Source organism: Gadus morhua, chromosome 14 (genome assembly GCF_902167405.1).
Source record: "Gadus morhua chromosome 14, gadMor3.0, whole genome shotgun sequence".
NCBI lineage: Eukaryota > Metazoa > Chordata > Actinopteri > Gadiformes > Gadidae > Gadus > Gadus morhua.
Window position 1 is genome coordinate 21,015,701 of NC_044061.1, and position 25,046 is coordinate 21,040,746.

The following is a 25,046-nucleotide window of genomic DNA, read 5'->3' on the forward strand; positions in this document are numbered from 1 at the left end:
ATATACAATGAAGTTCATCCAAGTCATTCCAAGCGATTAGTCCAGTCATTAACAACAACCGCAGCATCTTGAATTTAAATAAAAATGGTTTATTCTCTTTCAATATAGCATATATTCTATCCATAGCAGAAAAGAGCCTCCATGCCACTCAGTGCTATATACCTGGAACTCAATCTCAGGTCACCACAGCGTCAAAATGACGAACACACACACACGCACACACAGCCTACAGTACAACACTGGTTTGATACAGAACCAACATCGGTCAACAGTCCAACAACTTTGCTCATTTTAAAAACGGGGTTTGGGTACTGGAGAAGGGGTATTTTGGGCGGGGGGGGGGGGGGTTGGGGGTGGGTGGGTAGGGTGGAGTAGGGGGCACCTCAAAGCGCATATCTGATGCATTTGTGGCAGGGACCAAACAGCATCGATGCCCTGGTTTTGTCAGGGGGTTTAAGAGTTTTATCCATGTGTTTTGTGTGTGTTGCAAATTGACATCTTGCTCCAGTATGGCTGTTGTGGAGGCAGAGGTTTCTGCCACAAAAAGGTCACGTTGAGGTAACAAAGGTTCTCTCTGAAATAAGATTGTAGAGGGACAAAAAAACAAAATTAGACCATTATTATTATTATTATTATTATAACAATTATGGCCATTATTGCTTGGAATTAATTCCCTTTAGGCCATTTTGCACCACGTGCAACATTATCTTTGAAGATACATTATATGTACAATGTATGTCAGTAATGCATCGCAATCATTTCTAGCAGCATAGAGAATGATAAGAGATTAATAGAATCAGTAAAAGATGATGCAGAACCCTGCAAAATATTGTACCAGGTTTAAAGTGTCAAAAGTGCAAAGTATGCCCTTTCTAAATTTTATATAAACAGGAACTTAACAAAAAGCTGACTGAACAAAAAGCACGACTTAACAAAAAGCTATCGACCAATAAAAGTCAGAAGAGTGATGGATTGAGTACATCTTCTGATAAAGTAGCCTGTAGAACCATCTTTAGCAGAAATGTAAAGTTGCTCTTCTGCATGGATCCATTTCTGCAAAGCTTAACTATCCGAGAGATTGATGAGCAGTGTCAAAGCTTTTTAATGCAGACCTATCGTTTCCTCATGGTCTCGAATCCTAAGGGAGTCCAGACTTTATTGAGGTTTTGGCCCCTTCTGATGACATACATGGCTTTTGCGTGTCTTTTTTTATAAATGTTTAATAAAATATGTTGTGTTGGCCCTTGCAGATAGAGTAACCCAATTTAAGAATTGAGAGAGTACCATGTTATTTTTCTGTGATCCGATAGCAACAGAAAAAAAACGTGTTTTTTTTCCCAACCCCGAATTTCCAAACCTTTTCATCCGAAACTGTGTGCAATATTCATTTTGATTTACTAGAGGTATACTACAATTCGAGTATAGCTCAGATAATACTGTTGCATTCATTTTCATCCATTTTATGGTATCCTTTTTTTAGTTGTGTTTGGAACATCTAGTGTGAACAGTACCTCCTTTCTGCTCATCATGTCGCATTCGAGCCACTTATTGCCTTTGTGCCGTCCGTATTAGCATTTGCTTGTTCCTTCAGCACTGGATCTACGGAAACAAGAGACCGGTAGTGTTAACGTCTCCAGGGAGTTGCTAACAGAGGTAAGGGTGGTGCTTATATAAGTACGGCTGCTACCAACAGAAGCAAGGTTTCTCGTAACATAAGGGTGCTACCAACAGAAGAAAGGGTGCTGCCAACAGACAACAGGGTGCTACCAACAGACAACAGGGTGCTACCAACAGACAAGAGGGTGCTACCAACAGACAACAGGGTGCTACCAACAGACAACAGGGTGCTACCGACAGACAACAGGGTGCTACCGACAGACAACAGGGTGCTACCAACAGACAACAGGGTGCTGCCAACAGACAACAGGGTGCTACCAACAGACAACAGGGTGCTACCAACAGACAACAGGGTGCTACCAACAGACAACAGGGTGCTACCAACAGACAACAGGGTGCTACCAACAGACAACAGGGTGCTATAAACAGAAGAAAGGGTGCTACCAACTAGGGATCGACCGATATGGATTTCTTAAGGCCGATAACCGATACGCCGATACCGACTTCCTTGAGCCAATATTTGGAGCCGATATTACGCTGGAAATCAAGAGTTCTCGCGAGAGCACAATTTGAAATTGCTCAGCGAGTCACTCTGGGAATGAGCAATATACTCGTGTATATTCTGGGCCACCCCTGGCCCAGAACATTAATTAATATCATCGATGTATCATTATAGCCAAAAGCGTTGCTGTTTTACCGACCGGATACAGAGTCTTATCTATTGGTTAGCTCCACTGGTCTGGATACGTCACCCCTTGTATTCTTCTGATTGGTCATAGTGTTATCCAATGTGTGCTATCCAGTGATATTTTCAAATGCATGCTTGGTGCCGCCCCTCGAGTTGGGCCATTTTCATTACTCGTTGCCAGACCCCACAGCTTTCTAGATGATGTTCTGGATTTCCAGGCTATGCCTCCCTCAATGTACATCATAAAAATGACACAATGATAATAAAATGCTACAATGTCTCAATAAAAAAAAAAAAGGAACATTTATTGAACGGTCTGTAAATCATACAGACGAATATAGGCTCTATATATATATATATATATATATATATATATATATATATATATATATATATATATATATATATATGATTTAGAACCCTGCAAACCTTTTTTCTTCTGCATGATTTACAGACCGTTCAACGGCCGATACAAGTAAAAAAGCGCAAATATCAGCCGATGATATCGGCCAGCAGGTATATCGGTCGATCACTACTACCAACAAAAGAAAGGGTGCTACCAACAGAAGAAAGGGTGCTACCAACAGAAGAAAGGGTGCTACCAACAGAAGAAAGGGTGCTACCAACAGAAGTTAGGCATTGACGTTATTGTTCCACGTTGACGCAACGACCACGCAGACACTTCGACTCAGTCGTGAACCTGTTTTGGTTCTGCGGCGGATTTTAGTGTTTTAGTGAATCACAGCCCTTGCTGCTGTGTTGCCGTGACACAAGGGGAGTGGGACGGGCGCAATGGGAGGCGCACGTCAGGACCTTTGCTGTGGATGCAAGGAGGGTCCGCAAGGACGTAATGGGTCCGTGTACCCTCTTGCGTTGCATTGACATGGAACCATAACTAAGCCTTAAGGGTGCAAACAACAACAGTATTGGTGCTACCAACATAAGTAAGGCTGCTACCAACTGAACCAAGGCTGCTACCAACTGAACCAAGGCTGCTACCAACTGAACCAAGGCTGCTACCAACTGAACCAAGGCCGCTACCAACTGAACCAAGGCTGCTACCAACTAAACCAAGGCTGCTACCAACTGAAGTAAGGCTGCTACCAACTGAACCACGGGTGCTACCAACAGAACCACGGGTGCTACTCACAGAAGTAGGGGTGCTGCATGGCCTCTGCGGCGGTCAGCCTCTGCTGGTGGTCGTAGCGCAGCAGCTTGTCCAGCAGGTCCAGAGCCTCTGGGCTCACCAGGTGCTGGTTCTCCGTCTGGACAAACTGCTCCCAGCGCTTCTTTGTCTGCCTGGGAGGGGGGGGGCAAAAGGGGGCATGTCACACAGTGAGAGACTCCAAGGAAACGTCAACATTCATTTTGAAATTCAAACGATAAATCCCTGGCCGCCACAGCCAAAGTGTTTCTGTCGTGTCATTTGAAATGACAGAAAACTCAGTTTTACTTAAGCACACAGCTGTAAAGCACTTTTAGCTGTCACACCTTAAAAAGCTGACAGATTATACCACCAGGTGTGAGTGTGACTAAACCTTATAAGCCGTTGAAAATCAGCCTCACAGGTGTACGTTTCCACCTAGATGTATGACGGATAGAGGAGCAACGTTTGCTACACAGTCCACTGGGTAGGCTGGTAGACTGATCTATCCAGTACACACATCTAGGTGGACACGCCCACTAGTGATGTCAGAAGAGGCAGATTTTCAAAACGGCATGTAATGGCTAATCACACTCACTCATATAATATGTCACCTTTAAAGTCCAAAGGACCTACATGAGACTTTGGGGACGCATAGAGGGAGTAAGGACCGACATGGAAACTACTGCTTTCATCATGTTAGTCGACAACTCTTGAACGGAAGGCAGTCAACTCTTTCATCCTTTCGTTTGATGTTGAAGTAAATGAAGGCATTTTAAATATCCGAAAGCTGATTCCCGACTATATGACTTAGATTCAGTAGTGTCACGACATGAATGCTATGTTGGGGAAAGTGCACCCATTTGTTTCTTTCAAACATATCTCAGGCATTGTTAAAGGATTGTTTAAACTTACTGGCCAAGCAGGTCTTTGAAGCGCGTGTCAAGTTCTATGTGATACTTGTGCAAGTAACCAAAGAGCTCATCTGTCCCCAGCACCTTGGCAATGCGGACCAGCTGGTTCAGGAAAAAAAACGAATTAAGCAAACTAGAAAAACATATAAACTTGAAATGTAATTGTACATTAATCGTAAGACATACCAAAAAAAAAACGATTGTGCCATTATTGACAGATTTTACAATATATGTCCTAGTGATACTGAAGACTATGGCATAGATTAAAATTTGATTATCGACAATACATTTTGAAGGCATTTATTTACTATCAAAGCATAGTATGTTTGAAAGTTTATTTTTTATGATTTTATGAACAATAAAACCCTTCCAAACAATACATTTTTAAACTCCCAGGGGCTGCTTTGGTTTCCTTGACCTTTCGAAGCGTGGTGAAACACTAAATCTCAGAATCTGGAACAGTGCAAGAGGAGCATCATATCATTGGCTCTCTGGACTAAATACCTGATCGTAGTTGTCCTGGCCATGAAAGAAAGGTTCTTTCAAGAAGATCATGCTTGCCAGCATACAGCCTAGACTCCACATATCCAAACTATAGTCATACATCTAAAAGGGTCCAAAGAAAGAAATACATAAATTAGTCCAAATTAGGTATTTACAGACAATGTATTGTCTGACCTAAACAATAAAAATGGGAGCCCTGGTGCTACAGCTTGCTGCTTTAACTGAAGCGTATATTTTTGCAGATAATAAGTATGGCTTCATACCTGATAGTCCACTAGCAGCTCGGGCCCTTTAAAATAGCGTGACGCCACCCTGACGTTGTATTCCTGAGCAGGATGGTAGAACTCTGCCAGTCCCCAGTCTATAAGACGCAGCTGGGACACAGGATGTAACATTCATTACAAAAGACTTAGTGTACTGAGGACGGTCCACCATTATTTCACAAAGGCTTCAGTAGTGACATGGGCAAGAATCAAAGAGCTTTAAAGGAAAAAGGAAAAGAAAAATCCAAATGTGAAGTTCAGGGTGTATTGATAACTCAGTATGTTCATGGTCACAAAACGAGCAATGAATGAGTAGCCATGTTCAAATTGAAACCATTCTTTCATAAACTTAGCACTACCCTGAAACATCTGTACATGTCCACTCCAAAGGCACGCTGTTGGGCTGGCACAGTGCTGCTTGAAAAACTGCTTAACTGCATTCCTGACGTACGTTGGATTTGACTAGTTAGGTAGTAGAATAACTCAGCCACCTTTATCTATCAGAGAGGCAAATAATAATTCTGGCCAGTCCCAAGCTGTAGATGCAGCTCAGGCACCACTTTCCATCGGCTACCGTTCTCCTTGCCTAAAAGGCTGATCACCCCAACACATTTATCAACTTTGCTTAGTTGACCGTCGGGTATGTGGGACGTTTTTAGAGAAAATTGACCTAACTACTAAGCCACAAGAAAAACTCAATCAAGGTACTTAACAATGCTATCTGAACATCATAGCTGTTAACCGTGTGGGACAGATCACTTGGGAATCTTCTTGTAACAACACTGGCATGAACTTCCATCAACCCAGATCGATCTCTATATTTCTGTTTGTCGTAAATGGTCCACTTAAGATTGATAGGTCCTCATAAGATGACAATACAAATCAGCTGTGGACCAGATCATATTATTACCAGTACAATGGACATGGAACCCATTATAGGCAAAATATAACTTTCCGGACCAACAGCATGAAACTATGTGATGTCAATGGAGTTACATGTAAACATCTAAACAATCCATTGTCCTTAAAATGCTACAACATCTTAATTACTGCCGTGAAACCAATGTAAATAGACTGTTAGTCAGCTGGCTAATGTGAGCTACGGCTTTGTAACCAAATAAATGGACTAAAGAAATTTGACTATCCAAGCCAATACATTTTTAGTCAATGCTCAGTTTGCAAACATTATTTCAGGATGACATACAGGGACATGCATCAATACAACATGAAACATGTTCAACCAAAACAAATGTTTTTATCTTTTCAAACGCTCAAAAGACTCTTCCATTGTAGCCCAGCTAGATCAGCACAGGGATGGGGATGGGCCCTTTGGTGCAACATAGTGAACTCATCATTTAATGATTCATTCAAAGGGAAGGGGCTGAGCGTCTGCAGCAAGTACCTTCCTCAGCTGGTGGTCGATCATCACGTTGTGGGGCTTTACGTCCCTGTGCATGATGCCCATACTGTGGCAGTAGTCCAGTGCCTTGCAGAGAACAAAACACATACTTTGACACCCATGATTTACCATTATGTGTTGTAAGGCGTTTACCGACCAACCATCCAATTGGGTTTTAAAAGGCTCAAATGCAATTTTAAATTCCAGGGATTTCACATGCACATACCTTGAGAAGTTCGTACATGTAGAAACGGATGTCAAAGTCTGTCAACTTCTGGTAAAGCTCCTATAATATCATATTGAAGTGTTGGAAAATTGTAGGCTATATTAGTAACATGATAGGAAGGAGGACCTGCATCTCTAATGCTTTGAATTGATCCTAAACAACATTAAGGTCATGCGTGTTACCAATCATGGAGATCAGTGTGTTATATGGGCGGGAAATCTAGCGGTTTTAAAGTACCTTAAAGTCTGTGTTATTGATGAACTCAAACACAAGCGCTGGCGTTCGGGACTGCAAAAGAGAAGACGGCAGAATGCTTAGACTTAGAAAAGGTAAGAAATAAAACTAGCAGATGGAGCTGGCGTTGTCGTCACATCCCCGCGCGGTCATAAGCAAGACTTGGGTAGCATCGCTAGCATTGAAATGCCGCAAAAGCACTTTGCAGCTCCTGACTCACCACAGGATCCTTGACGGTATCCACCAGGCGAATGATGTTGGTTCCCCCACGCAAATTTTCAAGGATTTTGATTTCACGTTTAATCTTCTTTTTCTTGACAGGCTGTAGAAGAGATCCATGTTCATTTTGAGATTCAAATCTGCCAAATACTTTTCACATTCAACTATTTACAGCAATATTACATGTAATGTTTCTGAAATATACAGGCAACTACGTTTTGATATAATACGTTTATGTCAAACTCACCTTGAGGATTTTGACTACAACTTTTTCATTGTTGCTCACATTGATGGCCTCAAAAACTTCACTGTACTTCCCTCGACCCAATTTGCGCACCAGCTGATAATTGTCTTGATTGCTGGAATGAAAGGTGAAATAGTCTCATTAACACTCAAACCAGGATGTCAACTTTGGGCGCTTAAGGTATTTGGACAGATTGGCACTTGTATAGCATCTCTCAATGTTTGGATGATTAGAAAGCCAATACAAGGAGGGCAATACTTTGTTATCCAGATTAAAATATCTTCAGAAATATGGCATTTAGGGAACGTTTCAATACCTCCAACTTGGCACATGTGCATCGTAATCCCAGTATTCCCTGCTCTTCTGAGTGTTGACATCGGTGTACACCCGAGCTTTGCTGCTAGCCGTGGAACCGGGCATTGCGAGCTTGGGCGCTCGATGTCGAGGTGGTTTACCTTCCACTACAGTCTTCTTGGCGACGGGTTGGAAAGAAGTGCACAGACTTACAGGGATGTTTGGCGTTATGACCTCTGTGTAGAACTTAGCATTGGTATGGGATGGTTTTGCTCCTTTCTGACATACGTCTGTAGCCAAAACGTATCGGTCAGAAGAACTTGCAGTGCGTATAAACAATGCTATGATGAATGAATGTCGGAGCCCCCTTATCAGCCTGTTAGGCAGTATGTGATGGTGGACCGCCAGTTTAGAGGAGACTGGGAGAGAAGAAATGGGTTGAGGTAGACAAGAGAAATACAAATAAGGGCTTCTATAATTGCCAAATTGTAACAGAATTGTTCCCAAAGTACCGCATATTAGACCCGACTTAACAAAATGAATCCACCAGCCAACGGCGATCGATTTTAGCAGCAGCAGCCGCTCGTTAACGTTAACAGTTAGGCTAACTTAGCTCGCGTTAGCTCAATAACCAATAGAAACCTAAGGGGACGCATTCATTCATGGTCCCCCGTAACCCTTTAATCCGGCACACTTTTGAACAGGAAAAAAAAACTGGTGAAATGAAATCTAAAGCAAATATGTCATTTGGGATCCATATATCCGAGGGTGTTACTAGCACGCTAACACTACTACCTCGCTGTAGAAATGGTCGAGAGGAGAGGAAGTCCACCCGATATGTAGCTTAGCTCAATGCTATGCTGCTGCTAGCTCGCCCCGTAGTGCTCCAGTAATGCGTAGTTTACTATCCTCTGTCGTCGTCCAACTGTATGCCAAGTTATTAACGGTACATGTAAAAAAATAACATGAGTACATTAATCTTCATTAGTGATCGGAGATTATAAAATACAAATGAAACGTTATATCTAGATCCATAATAAGTGATGATTGCCTCTGTTGCGGTAAACATCACCCGGAAGTAATAGCTGGAACAGGGATTGACTGACCTGAATTGATTTTGTCGCCTGCATAAAATAAAATTAAACGTTCATCTTTTTTATTTACAAAAAAACACATTCTTCCACCCAACATGAATGTGTTGAATCCGACAACAGTTTAAAAGCAAATTCATATTTCCCCAGTGTAACTGCTCTAGCAGCCTACCAAACCAATGGTACGCCTTCCTGCGCCTGCTTGGTTTGTCTCCTATAGTTAGGCTCGCAGTTAGATAGGCGACCTAATTAACCACTGAGCGAGCAAGGGCTATGGCAATCCAAGTCAACATATAGTGCTCATACGGATGAAAACAATTTGACATCTTGGTTCGTTTTGATACTGTGGTTTATTTTAATTGCTGTCTGTATACAGTGAAGATAATGTATATTGATTACATATCACTGAAAGCTCTAATGCGTCACTGCTCTTCTCCCACCAGAAAAAAAGTTGGAGCATCTGCACTGAAACTATTGTTTTCATTCCTCATCTTCTTCATTCCTGTTGTCAATCACTTGGAATTATTATCAGTGCAAGAAAAGATTTAATTTAATCTGGAAATGCACAGAATGAACTATGATACAAACTTAGACTTCATCCTCAGTAAAAGACACAAACCCACAATTTTTAGGCAACTGAGAATAAAGTAATTTGTAATGTGCTAGCCAAGGGACAGTGTGGACTTGTGAGAATATACTTAACATGATCAGTTTTTAAAAATAAAAGTGGCTTCTACCACACAGTAACGTAATGTAGCAAGTCTGCCAACATAGCCTTTTGCAAATAATCGTAACCTCTTGTGATAACTCGTTTGGACTTGTATCTCCAATATGCTTGCAAAATACAGCAAGCTTGTACATAGTGGCTAGAAAAGCAGGTAACACAATCACTATACATGTTTCAATGTTTACATGAGCTTATACACACAATCTATAATATATTGAAACAAAGAGTAGACAGTAGTCATAAATATTACATTATGCATGGTCTATTGCACATGGCAGGTGTTGGTATGGCATGATACGTATGGATTAGTTACGTAGGTGCCATTTATTTTAATACAAAGATGCATCAACACAGATAAGACACAGGCTATACAGTTTCATGATTTTTTTTTCTTTCTAGGGATTCTTTATAGAAGGAAACTTTTTTTTTTAAATATAATACAGCAGTTATGTTAAAAGTATGATAAATATTCATGCACAAACAAATGGTAATATCTAGGTCTACGTGAAAGGATAGTTAAGCAAGCCAGTCACTGTATTAATGTTTAAGGGTTGTTTTTGGCTGTAGCAGAAGCGAGTGTAAAGTAATTGAATACAAATAAAATTGATAAAAAGGCACATGAAATTCTAACATTTTTACATGGGCAGGAATTGCCTACTAGTCTAAAATGATTTTTTTTTTACTTGATTAAGAAATCACCAATCACAAAACATACAATCACATGCAAGCACATAAGGTCCCACACTTTACTGCAAACAAAATATGATGTTCTCTCATTCAACATTACATGCCTTTTTAAACTACTTTTAAGTCCTTCATGACTTCCTAATGACTGGGGAGGGCTATGATGTCAATAATATTCCCCGTGGATCTAGGGCTTGTGGCATTTTTTTTCTTATTTTAACTGTGGGACGGACCTAATCTTTAAACATTAAAATGTTACAATAAATACTAAATTCAAAAAACAGGTGCAGGTTATATGAAAGACTATGAATGTGGTGGCAGACGAAAGCCCACTGCGCCTCAAGGGTAACACTGCACATCGTAACCGAGGGGCCCGGACGCAGTGCCTCACGTCTTGGAATCATCATGGGATGCAGGGAGGAGCGGGAAAGCTATCCCCCTCGGCCGTGTGCTGCACCGTGTGCTCCTGCAGGGCCGTCAGGTCGACAAAGCGCTCGCCGCACCACACACATTTGAACTGGGTCTCCCGCGAGTGCACGCTCTGGTGCTTGGCCAGGTGCTCGCGCTGCTTGAAGCTCTTGTCACAGCTGGCGCACTTGAAGGGTTTCTCGCCGGTGTGGACGCGGCGGTGGCGCTGCAGCTCCGACGAGTACTTGAAGCGCTTCTCGCAGTCGGGGCACTTCAGGGGCTTCTCGCGGGTGGGGTCGCAGCGGTGCTGGACGAACTCGGAGGACGAGACAAAGCGCCGGTCGCACAGGGAGCACTTCAGGGGCTTCTCGGTACAGTGGGAATTCTGGTGCCGCTGCAGCGTGGAGTTCTTCTTGTAGCCCTTACCGCACACGTCGCACTTGTACGGCTTCTCCACCTCCCCACCACACTTGTGCCTCAGCAGCTCTCCCGATTGGCTGAAAGACTTCTGGCAGGACGCACACTTAAATAGACTCTCCATGCCGTGGACCTGCTGGTGGTAGAGCAGGTGGGAGGGCTGCAGGAAGCCCTTGTCGCACAGGTTGCACTTGAAGGGGCGGTCGGCGGGGTTCTTGTGAGTGCGCCGGTGGCGCACCAGGGCGTACTGCTGCTTGAAGCTCATCTGGCACTCCTCGCACTGGAAGGGGCGCTCCTCGGAGTGTGTGCGCTCGTGCTGCCGCAGGTCGGAGGGGCGCTTGAAACTCTTACCACAGGAGCCACAGCGGAAGGGCCTCTCGCCTATCGGCTGGCACTGGTGGTGCAGGAGCTCCGACGACTCCTTAAAGTGCATCTCGCACAAGTTGCACTTGAACAGGTGCTCGCCAGAATGGGCGTACATGTGGCGCACGAGGTGGGAGCGGTGCTTGAAGCTCTTCTCGCAGACGGCACACTTGTACGGCCGCTCAGAGCTGTGGGTGCGCTGGTGGTGGGCCAGGTGAGACGACTGGCTGAAACTTTTATCGCACGTGTCACATTTGTACGGCTTCTCGCCGGTGTGCACCCTTTCGTGACGGGTCAGCTCAGACAGATGCCGAAACGCCTTGTGGCACACCGAGCACTTGTAGGGCCGGTCAGGTGCAGAGGCCTCAAACGCTGGGGGGGACGAGGCGCTGATGGCCGCGCCGCTGGCGGACGTCTCCCCAGTTGAGGGCTGCTGAGGGTTTGCAGCAGAGGAGGTTGGCGTGACGTTCCCAGAGCCCGGACGGTAGGTCTTCTCACAGATTGAACATTTCATTGGATTGTTGCCGTTGCCATGAGAGTTGTGGTGCTGTGCCAGAGAGGTGAGCAGGGAGAAGCCCATCTTGCACACACCACACACAAACGGCTTCTGTTCCACCTGTACACACTGGTGCTCCAGCAGATCCGTCGCCTGGCTGAAAATCTTCATACACTGAGTGCACTGGAAGGACCTGTCTTGGCTCACCATGCACTGGTGCTCATGTGGGTTAGCCAGGTGAGAGATATCATGGCCGCAGGCGCCACACTTGTGCCCTCTCTCGCCCCCCACCTGTAAGGAGGGCTGCTGGGCTGGCACGGCGTGCTGCTGCCCATGCTGGCTATGCTGAGGCTGCTGTAGGGACGAGTCTGGCTGCAGGACTACTCCATAAACAGCACAGCCCAGAGGGTTGTCTGAAGACTGGGGAAGGGTGTGCACCACGGAGGGTGGAGCCACTGCATGCTGCTGTTGCTGCCACGCCTCCGTCATCCTTCCACTACGCATGTAAGGATTCAGTTTCCACTCAGGTTCTGTCGTTCTATCGGAGGATGCAATGTTATGATTGTCAGGAATTGATTGTTATATCCCGGATTACAAACGTCCCTTAAAATCGGTGTTGTAGCCTGGAGGAAAGATTAAAAAAAAAAAGAATTACAACAAGAAATGGGGGGAACAAATACGGATGGAAGTCAATATAAAATGTTGCATTTTGGAAGTTATTCATTGGCGATTTAGAGCAGGTTATTTTAAATGCATACATGGCATATGCATGATATTGGAATACTCTTTAGAGAGTTGCCGGGCATTTTTATGGGTGGGAACAACGACTAGCATAGTGATGTTTGGTTAACGATAAGATATGTATGGACGTATAGTTTGGGGCTTTTCAATGTGCAAATATGAATGCTGTATATTGCTATAAAAGGAGTCATTCCAAAACAGGCCCAACACGTATTTTTTCTGTTAATTATTGTAACGGTAGTCATCAGTATACACTGTTGTCGCTGTCGTAAATATTCGAGCCGGTGTGTAGACCGGTGGAATGCTTCCTCGAAAATGTTAAAACCGGTAATTACGTTATGCAGAAGAGATCAACTGAATGTTTATGCTTAAGCTTAAAAAATGTATTTACTGACGGCCACTTCGCCCAAATTCTGATGTATATACATTCCGAATTACTGCACGATGAACCGCGTATACTTTCCACACAGTTTAATGCATAGTTGTGCGAAAAAGGAAAGGAAATATAATGTTAAACTGTAATTTTCTAATACGGGGCGTTTCATAGCCGAAACCCTCCAGATGATAGACAGCGCTATGTGGCTACATGGGTTAGCTAGCTTAGCTGGTGGAGCTGGCAAGCCATTTCCATCCACTGGACAACTGTCGAATCAAGTCCATACAATGCAAAAGACACAGCGAAAGAATAGTCTATAAACCACCTAAGCACGCATATCATGCAGGCGGGAAGAAGACCAGTGGAGGCTGACACAATCAAGGAAGTTAGCGAGGATTCCGAATGTCGTTTTACAAGACGGTGGGCCGCAATTAATGGTCTGGCTATAAAAGCCGTATGTAGGCCTTCCAGGGCTGCAGGGACCATCCCCCTCCTGTTGCCAAGCATATCACGTTTGTAAACATATAACTCGTGGCTACGGCATAACAATGCAACGTATTTACTTACATAGAGAGACTAGGTGTGGATTTTGATCCCTTCTCAACACGGGAGTCGGCAACCTTCGAGATTCTTTGGCCCTCGAAGATTAGCGATGGCAGAGATGCGATTGGACCCAAACGCCATCCTCAAACGGACACCGGAAACCGCCACGCAGTCCGCTAGTTTTATACTTGGTAACCAAATGTCGAAATCCGAAGTTTGGGACACTGATATACTGCAAAGTATTAATTTAGAAAAAATCGTCAAAGTGTATGATTATAGTGATTATGTTTGATCAGAGATACGGGCGTGCACACTTTTACGTGCACGCGCACATGCACCGGGGAAGGGTGATTTTTATCCACTGCATTTGGGGAGCTTTTTAGACCAACTTTAGATCGGCAGTGGCACCCGAGTCTTTCAAAGTGTATCGTAATGAATAACTGTTAATACTGTATAATTCAAAAGCAGTCTGCTTAACAGCCTGAAGAGTGCGCTATGTACGCGAATGTCAAATGCCCCCCCCTCCGCCATTATCATAATGACACATTTACAAAATCACCGAAAACACCCGAGCATATAAAATGACCAAATAATTGGTCGTTAATGTTGTATATAATATCCCCTTGAGCTGCAAAAACGTGTTTTATTTTCCTTCATTTTGGGTCATGCCTCTATGATATAAGTTTATTTGATGATTGCCTTATTTTTCAGTTAGATCAAAATTTTACGTAGAGAAACGATGTTGGCCTATCAATTATGAGGAAAAAAAAGACAGTATGACCCACATAAATTGATATGCCCAATAAAATGACAATTTATGATCTATAACTGGGCCTCAGGTGGCTATTACCAGACGTCTTTATTGCCCTCCTATCTAGAATGTGAGGTCGGGGAGATCTTAGAAGATGGATGGTTTATGTGTGAGAACAGAATAGTGAAGTGAATGGTGTTTGAGAACATCTCTTCAAAACAAAAACAGCATGACCATTCTCGCGTGTTTAATGGAAAACAGCATCAGCAGCCAATAATATGAACAAACTTGCTTTATGTCAGCCCATCGTAGTGCATATAAAATATATAATGCTGCCTGTTTATGTCCAGCTGTCTTCTTTATTCCACTGAACAATGCTAATCCAGTCATCATTAATATATTATGGGATGTGTACAAAAATGTAAAAATGAAGGTCATAAGGTACATTCTTTGATCACTACTTCTGAAGCATATCAGGGATGTATTGTAGTGTGTTTCTTATGTATTGTTTTTGTTAATTATTATAATAGTATTATTATTATATATTATAATCGTTGTATTGTTATTGACGTGATGTCATTATTAATGTGATCATTCTATTAGCAAAATAGGGATATTGACTTTTGTTAATTTGAAATATGTGAGTTTGTGTGACCGCAATAATAACCACACCAATCGCATAATAATTTCAAACATTTCATTATTTTCTCGACATTAACTTCGAAACAACCTCATAAACCAAAGAGTAAGAAAGAGCATGCTTGGGCATGCAATGATGTCACAACATGATGATGCCACCGGGTGCGAAGTATAAAACATACAGTAGCAGAGAGTTTAATTGTATATCATTCATAAACTCTGGACATTTCAGTATCCACTGAGAGTTAAAAGCTAGCGTTTATTTTACACGGCTCTCCATGTCTCATGTAGCTTGTGTTGCTGGATAGAGAGACACAAGGCCAAACTCACAAACTGACACCAGATTGAGCAGGCTAAACAAACATGCTGAAAAAATCTCATCCGGCCCAGAGTGTCGGGATGTGACACTGTAGAAACCCCATTTTCCCTTTTTTCCTCTGTTCCAAAAAGGGGGGACTTGGGGAGAGAGAGAGAGAGAGAGAGAGAGAGAGAGAGAGAGAGAGAGAGAGAGAGAGAGAGAGAGAGAGAGAGAGAGAGAGAGAGAGAGAGAGAGAGAGAGAGAGAGAGAGACAAAACAGTGCATGCCATTTCAGGGAATGGTGAGAGTAGGCACACCTTTTCTCATATTGAAGGTAACTCAACTCCCTTTAGCCTGGATGGGTGTTTTGTCTAGGGCTGAGGGAGAGGGGGTGTTGTTAGGGTATGGGTGTGGGGGGTGGGGGAAGAGGAGAAGGGGGGTTCAAATTAAGTTTAGACAAATTAAAGTGAGTAAATACGAGGCACTCAGCATTCTCTCTGTTTTGCAAACTGCAAAAACAAACTTGAATATAATGACACATACACATATATATCAGAATTAGTGGTTATAACATAACAGTCTCAAAGCTGTACAAAGGGGCAAGGCTGAATTCTCCTTTATATGTTAGTACATAAATGTGTGTACTGTGTACATGTGTGCGGATGTGGGAGGGTGGCATTAGAAATGGATGTGTGCAGAAGCAATAATGGTGGGGTTGACATAAATTCCACTTAATTGACAATAAATCCAGGAAGTTACTTCTATTTGCTTCAAGGCTCTGAGCCACCACAGAACATCATGACCAGCAATTAATCAATGAAGTTTCAATCTGAGATTCTGTGATTCTACTGTGTGGGTGAAATGGCACCAACGTCAACAGTTGCCTAGACATTAAGTGCCACAAATTTGAATTCTGAACGAAGACCATAACAATAATGTTAAAGGGATAGAAAAATGCAGTTTTTAAATTCTACACAGCCTCATGCGACGCTTGCTTGTGTTCATGTACTTTGTGTTAAAAAGAGAACAAAATAATGTCAGAGCCCTTTAAAATGGATCTAATCTTGCAGCATAGTTCTGTAGCGCATAGTGCTAATAGGGATGGGTTGGTGGGGCAAGGAGGGGACAACAGGAGTAAAAGGCAAAAAAAGGGATTGTTGATGTGTGTTTGCCATGCTTTAGGCAGGGGGTTTTGTTCGATGGTAGTCGCAGTAGGTGGGCCAATGGGGTGCTCTGTTATTCTCTAGAGTAGAAAACAAATGGTGGAGACTGTCTGTGTCGTCGTCGCTCCATTTTACAGCGGGTGATAAACACCCATGCATGCTACTACACCACACTATTTTGAAGCTGCACGCTTTGCGTTCCTGTGACGTTTAACAAATACCTTTCACCATGGTCCCAAGCTTATACCTTTCCGAATAAACCATGGCGCCATAGAAAACTCAAATGGGCTTCAACAAAGGTAAAAAGACCAGTAGCAACAATAGAAAGGCTTCGCTATGTCCGTCACATGGGTGGTGGGCTCCAGTCGAATTGGCGTGATGTCCATCTCAGCATGTAATATAATAGTATACTGTAGGTAACAGGTCTTAGTCTTATAGATCGTACCTGTAGAAGCTTAAATAAAGAAGTGAATGAAAAGAATGGCTACTCCGATATTGAGTAAAATGACCATAACCACCAGAATAGAGCTGGAGCCCTAGGAGAAGGAGAAGGAGAGAGAAAAGAGGTTAGTTCAAAAGAATTACACGCGATACTAACGCAAAATATCCCTGAAAAGCCGTCATGCTTTGCTCAGGAGCACATAACATGATACACGCTAATGCGATACATGAGGGGCTACATCGCTAAACGAGTGTAATCTGTGAAGTGTAAATGCTCACTGAGTTTGATTTGAGGGTGAGATGCTCTCCTTCCTGCTCCACTGCGATGGGCTGCGACTTCAGGGGGGGCGAGAGGGTGAGGTCCCTGTGCAGAGGCCAGTCCTCAAGCTCCGCCCCCACATTCAGGTTGTCCAGCATCTGTACCGAGTCCATGGACCCCTCCCTCACCGGCCGCAGGCCTCGGGACCGCAGCCTGCTGCTTTTTGGCGGGGGCGACCCCTGGCCCAGGCCCCGGGCGTCGGAAGACTGCAGCCTCATGTCCACCGTGTAGTCGTTGAGCTTCTCTTCGTCGTGATCCGTGAGGCGGGAGTGGGCGGGGCTCCACCTCAGGGTGCTCTCCGCAGTCCAGCCCCCGGGGAGGCCGTCCACCAATGCGTGCTCGCTATGCTTGTGGTTGGAGGAGACGTGTTGCTTTGGATGGTGGTTGGAGTAGCCGTGCTCTGGTGGGTGGTGGTTGGAGTAGGCGTGCTCTCGGGGATTGTAACTGGAAGAGATGTGGTCCTTTGCATTGTGATTAGAGCAGATATAATCTTGGGACTTGTGATTGGAAGAAGCATGCTCGGAAGTCTTGTGATTGGACATGTTATGCTCCAAGGCCTTGTGATTGGATAAGATGTGCACCTGTGGCTTGTAATTGGAAGAAGCATGCTCGCAGGGCTTGTGATTGGATGAGGAGTGATCCCATGTTTTGTGGTTGGACGAGGAATACTCCCGCGACTTATGATTGGAAGAGGCATGCTTTGAGGGCTTTTGTTTGGATGAAGAGTGGTCCCACGTTCTGTAGGAAGAAGAGTGCTCCCGGGACTTGTGATTGGATACAGACTTCTCCCGTGGTTTGTGATTGGTCAAAGGGGCTTGCTCGTGGCCATTCATTTGGCCCTCTTGCTCCTCCAGAAGGGAGGGTGTGGTGGAGCGGCTGCTGCCTCCCCTGTCGGGATACATATCATCTGTCCAGGTGTTGGCCCCGCCCCGGTGAAGATCCATGCCCCGCCCCTCCACGAGCACCTGTATCTCCGCCCCGCTCTGGTCGTCCACAGCGCTCTGTCGCATGAAGCAGGCGTTCCGGGGACGGTGGCTATGCTTGGCCGGGGTGCAGGGGGGCGAGGCGGGAAGGCTCAGCACAGGGCTGAGATCAGGTGTTATGGCGGGCGGCGTGGTGTCCGGAGTGCAGAGCTCAGGACTGTCTGTTCCTGTAGAGATGACCTCGTGGTCTTTGTCCTTGGCGTCCTGGTGCTTGGGTCGCTGACATTCGAGCCCTAGCAGGAAAGCGGGGGGAGAATGGCACCAATGAGGGGTTTGGCAGTGGTCCACACTGAGGACATTATACACACTGCATGTTAATCAGAAGAAGAGGAACAGGAGTAAGAAGGCATTGAAACTGGATCTTGAGTAAGGAATCTCGGTTGGATTAAGAATGTGTTGGAGATGGTTTAACAAAGTCATACACTTTAATTGTATTAAAATTGTATATTATTATGCTTTATTTTAGATGATAAAGGGTTAGGGTTAGGGTTACAGATTCTACATGGGTGATATCCATAAAGGGACCAGGTGTATCTTAATGCTATGAATATAATGCTGTAGTGTATAGTGATACAAATAAGGTTGTTTTTATTAAAAAAAAAAAACATGTTTTGTATTAGCTCTATCAGTAGTAGGCCTATTTTATTATATTCTATTGATATTTTTATTTAATTATTTAACTAATTCAGAAATTAATTTGGAAAATAGATGACCATTAAGACTGCAAGTAAATCTGAAATCATCACATTTTATAGTCCTGTTCATTTATTTGATTTAAATATTTGTAACATATCCATTAAATGGCTCTGTTTTTTTTTTTTTTGAAGAAGGAACCTTATTCAGAAGATTAACTACAATTCATATTCAAACATTTCTATTCGTAGTTTGCTACTATTTATAGTCTAGACCTTTCAATGAGCCTTCATATTGCCTACTATACTATAGATTTTAGGTTTTACTTGGAATGAGCTGATTTTTGATAAAGCAGAGTAATCAACTGTGACATGGTGAAAGAAATAACATGTTAAAGGCTACATTTTGAATCATCCTCCTCCTCCATTTAACTTACCATTCCCATATATGTGGAAGGAGGGAGAGAGCTCTTTTGCAGCGATCCGGGCAAGCCGACATTCTTCTGAGGACTTCTGGGCAACAGCCTCAGCGGCCTCAGCCTTTCCGCGAGCGTGGCTCATCCTTAAAAAGTAACAGATGGTTGAGATTGCTTGATTTCCAATATCTTCCTACAAAATGCAGGCAACAGTGTGGTTTTTGATCACGATTGTAGTACAAACCAAATTAAATGATGAGATTACAAAATGTTGTCTCAAATTCCTACGAGTAGGAATTAATTAAGTAACGTATTGAATGACGTTTGCTGTACAGTCGCAACTACTGTATCTTTAAAATCATGCAATTATTATAATAAACAACCTAGACTAAACCAATGCAACCTAAAAAGGAAGACCTCTTTCAAAGCCTTCAATTAATGTTTTCTTACCGAGACATGGCGATCTCAGCCTTCTGCTTGGCGATGTCTGACCCCTTCTCTGCAGCCTCCACGGCCCGGTCGACCTTCTCTCTGATTTTACTCGCTCGCAAGGGAATCAGGTTCTTGCGCTTGCCGCTCACCAGGACGTTCTGCTTGTACTTGCCCTCCTCTTTGGTACCGTCGGGGAAGGTAGTGCATCCGTAGCCGTGCCTCTTGTTCGCCGCCCATTCGCCCTCGTAATGTAGGCCGTCCGAGCGCCTACTTATCCCCCAGCCGGCCCTTTGGTCGCTCCGCCACTCCCCGGTGTAGGTCTCTGTGACGGTGGCGTCCACGGGGGCGCCCTGCTCGTTCTCGCTGGCGTTGGAGTGGATGTCGGAGGCGGCGGAGCTGACCGTGCTCATGCCCGCCTCGCTGCAGAAGCTGCTCTGCTTGCTGAGCTGACTGGCAAGGGAGCTCTTGGACTCCGAGCGCCGCAGCTTCAGCCCGCTCAGGATGGACTGGCGGAAGCGTCCCTTCCTCTTCCTCTGGCGCTCTGCCTCGCTCGGGGCGGTCAGCGCGAAGCCTCCCCGACCCACAGGGCTGCCGGCCAACACTGCCGCCACCCCGTCTGTGGGGGTGGTGGCAGTGTTGGTGCCGTCCTCCAGCGCGGCCGGAGGCCCGTGACTGTGCTCGGAGCGGAGGGAGTTTATAGAGGTCCGCAGTGGGAAGAGGATGACCGCCGCCATGCCGTACGGCACACTCTGCCGTACGCCGTAGCCGTGCCGCATCCCTCCCAGCCACTGGCCCTGGTAGGTTCCTGAGGGTAGGGACAGCGACAACAAGTTCAGAGAAATGCTACGTTCAGACATTGTGTTGTCTCATTAGAAGCTGAAGCGATGTTCATCCACATAAGCTGTAGCATGTGTTGATTGTTTTAAAAAAATATATGGTTAAGTAAGTGTTAAAGTATATATAAATTATAAGTGTTGTGTGGTGGAAAAGTTAAAGTTTTTGGATGTCAGGAACAGAAGGAGAACATGGCAGGGAAGGGTAAGAAAGAAAAGGAGATACAAATGATATTCGGAAAGGAACGGATAAGGAAAGTAACAGAGTAGAGGAAGGAGAAGGAGAAGCAAGAAAAAACAAAATGAAGGGAAAGGAAAAAAAATCCTATTTGACAAACGATGTCAACATTAGTATCAGCATACTGTTTGTAAAATATGAAAGATATAAGGGAAAGCGCAATCAACATGCTGTAAAGAGTCCCAGAGGCTGCTTCTAGGCAGCAGAAGGCTTGGGGGTCGGTGCTGAGCTTGCTCAGTTTGATAATTTACTGACACAGCAGATCTCACAGTGTGTTGTCTCTCCTCATTCATTGGCCTCAGGTGTACAGTACCATCCACCGATATGAGCTGGTTTTTGCAGTGAGTGAAATCCAAACCCCTCTCTAGGTTGTCAAAACAGAGAATTGCCATGTCCTGCTGACACACAGTATAATATTGTACCCAAAGACAGTGAAACTCCCCCCGCCAAACTGAGCTGTATGATTAGACGACTCTTTTATAAACATACTGCTGGCATCGCTATGTCGACTGTTCAAATGTTGTTTAATGTTGTGTTGAACAAACAAACAAACAAACAAACAAACAAACAAACAAACACTGCTTGACATATTTAGATGATACATGATTATTTAAATTATTTAATGGCAAAAAAAGGAAATGCTTTTGCTGAAGCTACTGATGCACTTTGCGATATGCATGTATAAGTAATTCCATTTTGTGGGAATTCATAATTTAAATCAGGTCATTGTTATTTAGAATGAGGGAATTCGGGAAAACGACCCCCAATACACTGCCATGATACCACACCACAGCATAGTTTTCTATATGAAATCGGAGGATTTCTACTGTTGTTTATAACACACAATAATCGTTGTATGACTAATTGGCGAATTAACTTTGACTAATGATCGTTTAGTGTTGTCCATTGCCCATGTCCATTAACCTTTCATTGGCACACTGATCTAATTATCCATTTAGTTATCTTTTATTTTTTAGGGCTACTCGTTGTTGGCAGTATGGCAGAATAAGAATAGCGAACCCCTATTAATATAATTAGGATCATTAAGCATGAGATAAACATCGTTGTGCTGACTCATTATAATACAATTAACGGCTATCCCAATCGTTATTATGGACATTATCAACAATGTCAGCTAAAATGCACACAATGTTACATATAGGAGCTAATAATAAAGCAGGGCAAACTCTTAACTAGAATATTCCAGAATATCATGCAGCTTGATGTCCTACTTCGGTCTGGAAAACGTTCATCCTTCAAAAGCGCTTTGCGAACAGGCAATATTGTGCTTGTTGTTATGTATTCTCCAGATTCTGCTTACATTAACCCAGTCATTTCCGACAAGAAAGTCGGCAAAACGAGGCACAAAATACGATCACAAAACGCGGGATGTGTGTCTGGCAACGGTGAGGTTGCTTTTCTAGACTCGCGTCTGCTGTCTAACCTAAGGAGCTATCCATGGTGCTATAAGGCTTGTATCTGTCATGCTAGGCCGCAGGAAGCTGTCGTTGCCGTATGATTGTGTGTGTGTGTGTGTGTGTGTGTGTGTGTGTGTGTGTGTGTGTGTGTGTGTGTGTGTGTGTGTGTGTGTGTGTGTGTGTGTGTGTGTGTGTGTGTGTGTGTGTGTGTGTGTGTGTGTGTGTGTGTGTGTGTGTGTGTCACATAACAAGCATACTTTGTGTGGAGAGGCCGCACTATATTCCCGCCACATTTATTGGGTTGTGGAAAATGTGTCAACTCGTGCGTGCTAAATCCAGCCGTCGGCGCTCGTCCTCCACGTGAGAGCGCTGAGTGCGGCGCTGTCGCGTGACGCAGTCTTTTTTTTTTCGTGAGATTTGTGTTGGAAGCAGCCTAGCAATGAACATTGTCGCTGTTAATTTTTGTTTAGCCTTCTTCCAGTGATGGTACTGGGAGGAATGTCAAACTATGTCAGCGGTGGTCGCCTTAAGGATAATCTGCTACAACCGCAGGTAAACACGCTCTCCGTCAATGCAGCACCGAGATTCCGTGTTGTTGTTCCCATGGTCCCCTGCATCACTTATTGACCCCCTATATTCCTCTCGCGTCCCCACCGCCTGTGGAAAGCAGGCAGTGGAGCCGCATCGGCTACCATAGGCGGCCTAGATAGACGTCACTGACGTTGCAAAGCATAATCCAGGTGGGGTAAAGAGAAGAGTGGGACTGATCTGATGTCTCTGTGTTGCACTGGGAGAGAGTGGCGTCTGCGATATATAGTGCATGGGGAGAGAGTGTTTCAAAGAAACGAGAATAGATGTGGGTAATGGGAGAATTCATGAGGGCATTGACACAAAACAGGGGTGCATCGCCTTCTCTATTGTCCACAGTAGTTTCCACCGTAGAGCTTTCTACCTGGACCCCCTTTATTAACTTCTGATGTATGCAACTTCTAGGCTGTAGCCTATATTATTAAATGTAGAAATATATGAAGTTGATATTCGAATTGGTTCAGCCATGCCTTATATTTTTTGTGAAGTGGACTTAAAGTAGATATTTCCAGGGTTCTACTATCCTGGGTGGCGTCTAATCAGTTGCCATGGTGCTACATATTGCAGAAGTAGACCGGGCTTGGGGAAAGCTGTGCAGGAAACCTTTATCAATAAGCTTTTTTCATCGGTTCTCGTCATAGATGCAATGGAGCACAAACTTCCAGCCGAACCAGTGCTCTCAATGATGGGTACACTAGCCACGTTAGCTATTTGGCCCTGAGGTGTGGCTGGGTGCTCTTACCTCCATCAGAGTAGGTTTCAGTGCCGTATCCATCCTGGAGACCGTTGCTCCAGGTGCCCTCGTAGCGGGCCCCGCTCGCCGCGCTCTCCAGCTGCCCGTAGCGGCCCTTGAAGCCCTGCGTCCACTCTCCCCTGTAATCCCAGCGCCCTTTGCTCTCCACGCCCACGCCATGGCGCTTCCCCTGCGCCCAGGTGCCCTGGTAGCTGTTCCCGCTGGGCCAGGTGTACACGCCCAACACCTCAAAGCCGTGGCTCCAGGCGCCCGCGTACTCCCCCTGGCCCTGGGGCCCCGTGCAGACCCCTCGGCCGTGGGCCTTGCCCTGCTCCCACCCCCCGCAGTACGACCCCCCATCATCAAAGTCAAACCTGCCTCCAGTGGACATGCATGAAACAGGTCTAGGCAAATCCTCAGAACGTGGAGAAAAGAAGGGCCTGGACTACACACAGAGAGCCGGCTGGGAGGAGGCCTTGTCGGGATGCGGTCGCACGGAGGAGCTCTCGCTCCACCCTCGTCGTGGCGTTGCTCTCGGAGATCCACCCGTGCTGGGCGGTGGACGGGCACAGAGAGCGCTGTGTACCTGTGGCTGGGAGAGGGCCACGTCGTCCTCACGTCGGGCCGGCGGTAGAAGCCTGGCCGTCGGGCGTGCGGCTGTGTCGGATGCAACTGTTGATCGAGCGATTTCCCATGGGCACGCCGGCTCCGAGTGCCTCTCCACCTCCTCCTCCTCCTCCTCCTTCTCCTCCTCCACTTACTCCTCCACCCTCCTCCTGCTCCTCGCAGCCTAGCAGCCGGGCAGATCACCTAGCCGTTACCTTAGCCGTGCAGCGGAAGGCTCCAGACAATCCGAGGCCTAGGCTTTTTCGGCTGGTCCCAGAGGCAGTGGCGGGCAGCAGTGACCGGCCTCAGCTCAACGAGACACAACAGTATCTCCACACTTGCTAGCGTGCCACCGTACAGAGGCGGAGGCAGAGATGCTGGACAAAGATGTACCACACCGGTACGCCATCAAATAAATACAGAGGGAGAGAGAGAGAGTAGCAGAGAAGTTGAGGATGTGTCTATAGCGTGGCCTGGAAGCAAGCGATCCGGGCGATCCAGACTGCTATCAAACACACAGCATCCATAAAAATGCAAACACAAAACACAAACACACACAGTGCCTTACACGCACGCCATGAAGGAAATGACTGTATCAATAATTCCTGGCGTTCCTCTTCATTTCTCCTGTTTTTTTCCCTCTTTGCTGTGGTGCTGTGATCTAAGGAAGAGACTCTGCCCTGGAGATGAGGATGCAGAGAGAAGAAGGAGGAAAAAAAAGCAGCAGTACGATTATTCCCTTTCTCCTTCCTTTGTCTTCTCCATTTTAGTGCTCATCTGCAGCAGGATGCTCGAGATATCCCATTTCCATCAAATCGTTTGTGCTCTTTCGTATTCTGCCTCTCTCTATCGCCGTGCCTTTCCTCGTTCACTCTCTCTCTCTCTCTCTCTCTCTCTCTGATACCTCTCTCACCCACTCCCTCTAAAATCTGCTCATTACAGGACTGTTCCACCCCAGCCAATA

General features: G+C 45.0%; 3 protein-coding genes across 5 annotated transcripts; all 3 read right to left on the reverse strand.

The window, feature by feature from the left end:
• Positions 1-68: 68 nt before the first annotated feature.
• On the reverse strand, positions 69-8,840 carry LOC115558354 (casein kinase II subunit alpha'). 3 transcript variants are annotated; one of them, XM_030376381.1, is made up of 13 exons: positions 8,542-8,840; positions 7,769-7,920; positions 7,456-7,567; positions 7,210-7,311; positions 6,993-7,043; positions 6,756-6,815; positions 6,533-6,616; positions 5,131-5,241; positions 4,868-4,969; positions 4,365-4,465; positions 3,456-3,604; positions 1,512-1,599; positions 69-574 (listed from the first exon to the last, which is right to left on the reverse strand). In XM_030376381.1, the coding sequence occupies exons 2-12, from the start codon at positions 7,870-7,872 to the stop codon at positions 1,526-1,528; spliced, it is 1,050 nt and encodes a 349-aa protein (XP_030232241.1). In that variant the 5' UTR covers positions 7,873-7,920; positions 8,542-8,840; the 3' UTR covers positions 69-574; positions 1,512-1,525. The 3 variants fall into 3 exon arrangements, with proteins under 3 accessions (XP_030232241.1, XP_030232239.1, XP_030232238.1); XM_030376379.1 differs by having other exon boundaries at positions 7,769-7,923; XM_030376378.1 differs by having other exon boundaries at positions 7,769-8,165.
• Positions 8,841-9,168: 328 nt separating this feature from the next.
• On the reverse strand, positions 9,169-13,886 carry LOC115558352 (zinc finger protein 319). Its single transcript, XM_030376376.1, has 2 exons — positions 13,617-13,886; positions 9,169-12,555 (listed from the first exon to the last, which is right to left on the reverse strand). Exon 2 carries the CDS (start codon positions 12,434-12,436, stop codon positions 10,652-10,654), a length of 1,785 nt encoding a protein of 594 aa, XP_030232236.1. The 5' UTR covers positions 12,437-12,555; positions 13,617-13,886; the 3' UTR covers positions 9,169-10,651.
• Positions 13,887-14,575: 689 nt separating this feature from the next.
• jph3a (junctophilin 3a) lies at positions 14,576-25,017 on the reverse strand. Its single transcript, XM_030376375.1, has 5 exons — positions 23,486-25,017; positions 19,685-20,471; positions 19,256-19,380; positions 17,164-18,419; positions 14,576-16,979 (listed from the first exon to the last, which is right to left on the reverse strand). The coding sequence occupies exons 1-5, from the start codon at positions 23,865-23,867 to the stop codon at positions 16,899-16,901; spliced, it is 2,631 nt and encodes an 876-aa protein (XP_030232235.1). The 5' UTR covers positions 23,868-25,017; the 3' UTR covers positions 14,576-16,898.
• Between the last annotated feature and the right edge of the window lie 29 nt (positions 25,018-25,046).

Coding starts and splice junctions, on each gene's coding strand:
- LOC115558354 (XM_030376381.1), bottom strand. CDS start 7,872: ATGCCCGGTTCCACGGCTAGCAGCAAAGCTCGGGTGTACACCGATGTC. Junction 7,568..7,768: donor GCACATGTGCCAAGTTGGAG/GTATTGAAACGT, acceptor CTTTCATTCCAG/CAATCAAGACAATTATCAGC. Junction 7,044..7,209: donor ATACCGTCAAGGATCCTGTG/GTGAGTCAGGAG, acceptor TCTCTTTTGCAG/TCCCGAACGCCAGCGCTTGT.
- LOC115558352 (XM_030376376.1), bottom strand. CDS start 12,436: ATGCGTAGTGGAAGGATGACGGAGGCGTGGCAGCAACAGCAGCATGCA.
- jph3a (XM_030376375.1), bottom strand. CDS start 23,867: ATGTCCACTGGAGGCAGGTTTGACTTTGATGATGGGGGGTCGTACTGC. Junction 20,472..23,485: donor TGAAACCTACTCTGATGGAG/GTAAGAGCACCC, acceptor CCCTACCCTCAG/GAACCTACCAGGGCCAGTGG. Junction 18,420..19,255: donor CTTCCACATATATGGGAATG/GTAAGTTAAATG, acceptor CTTTCCTGCTAG/GGCTCGAATGTCAGCGACCC.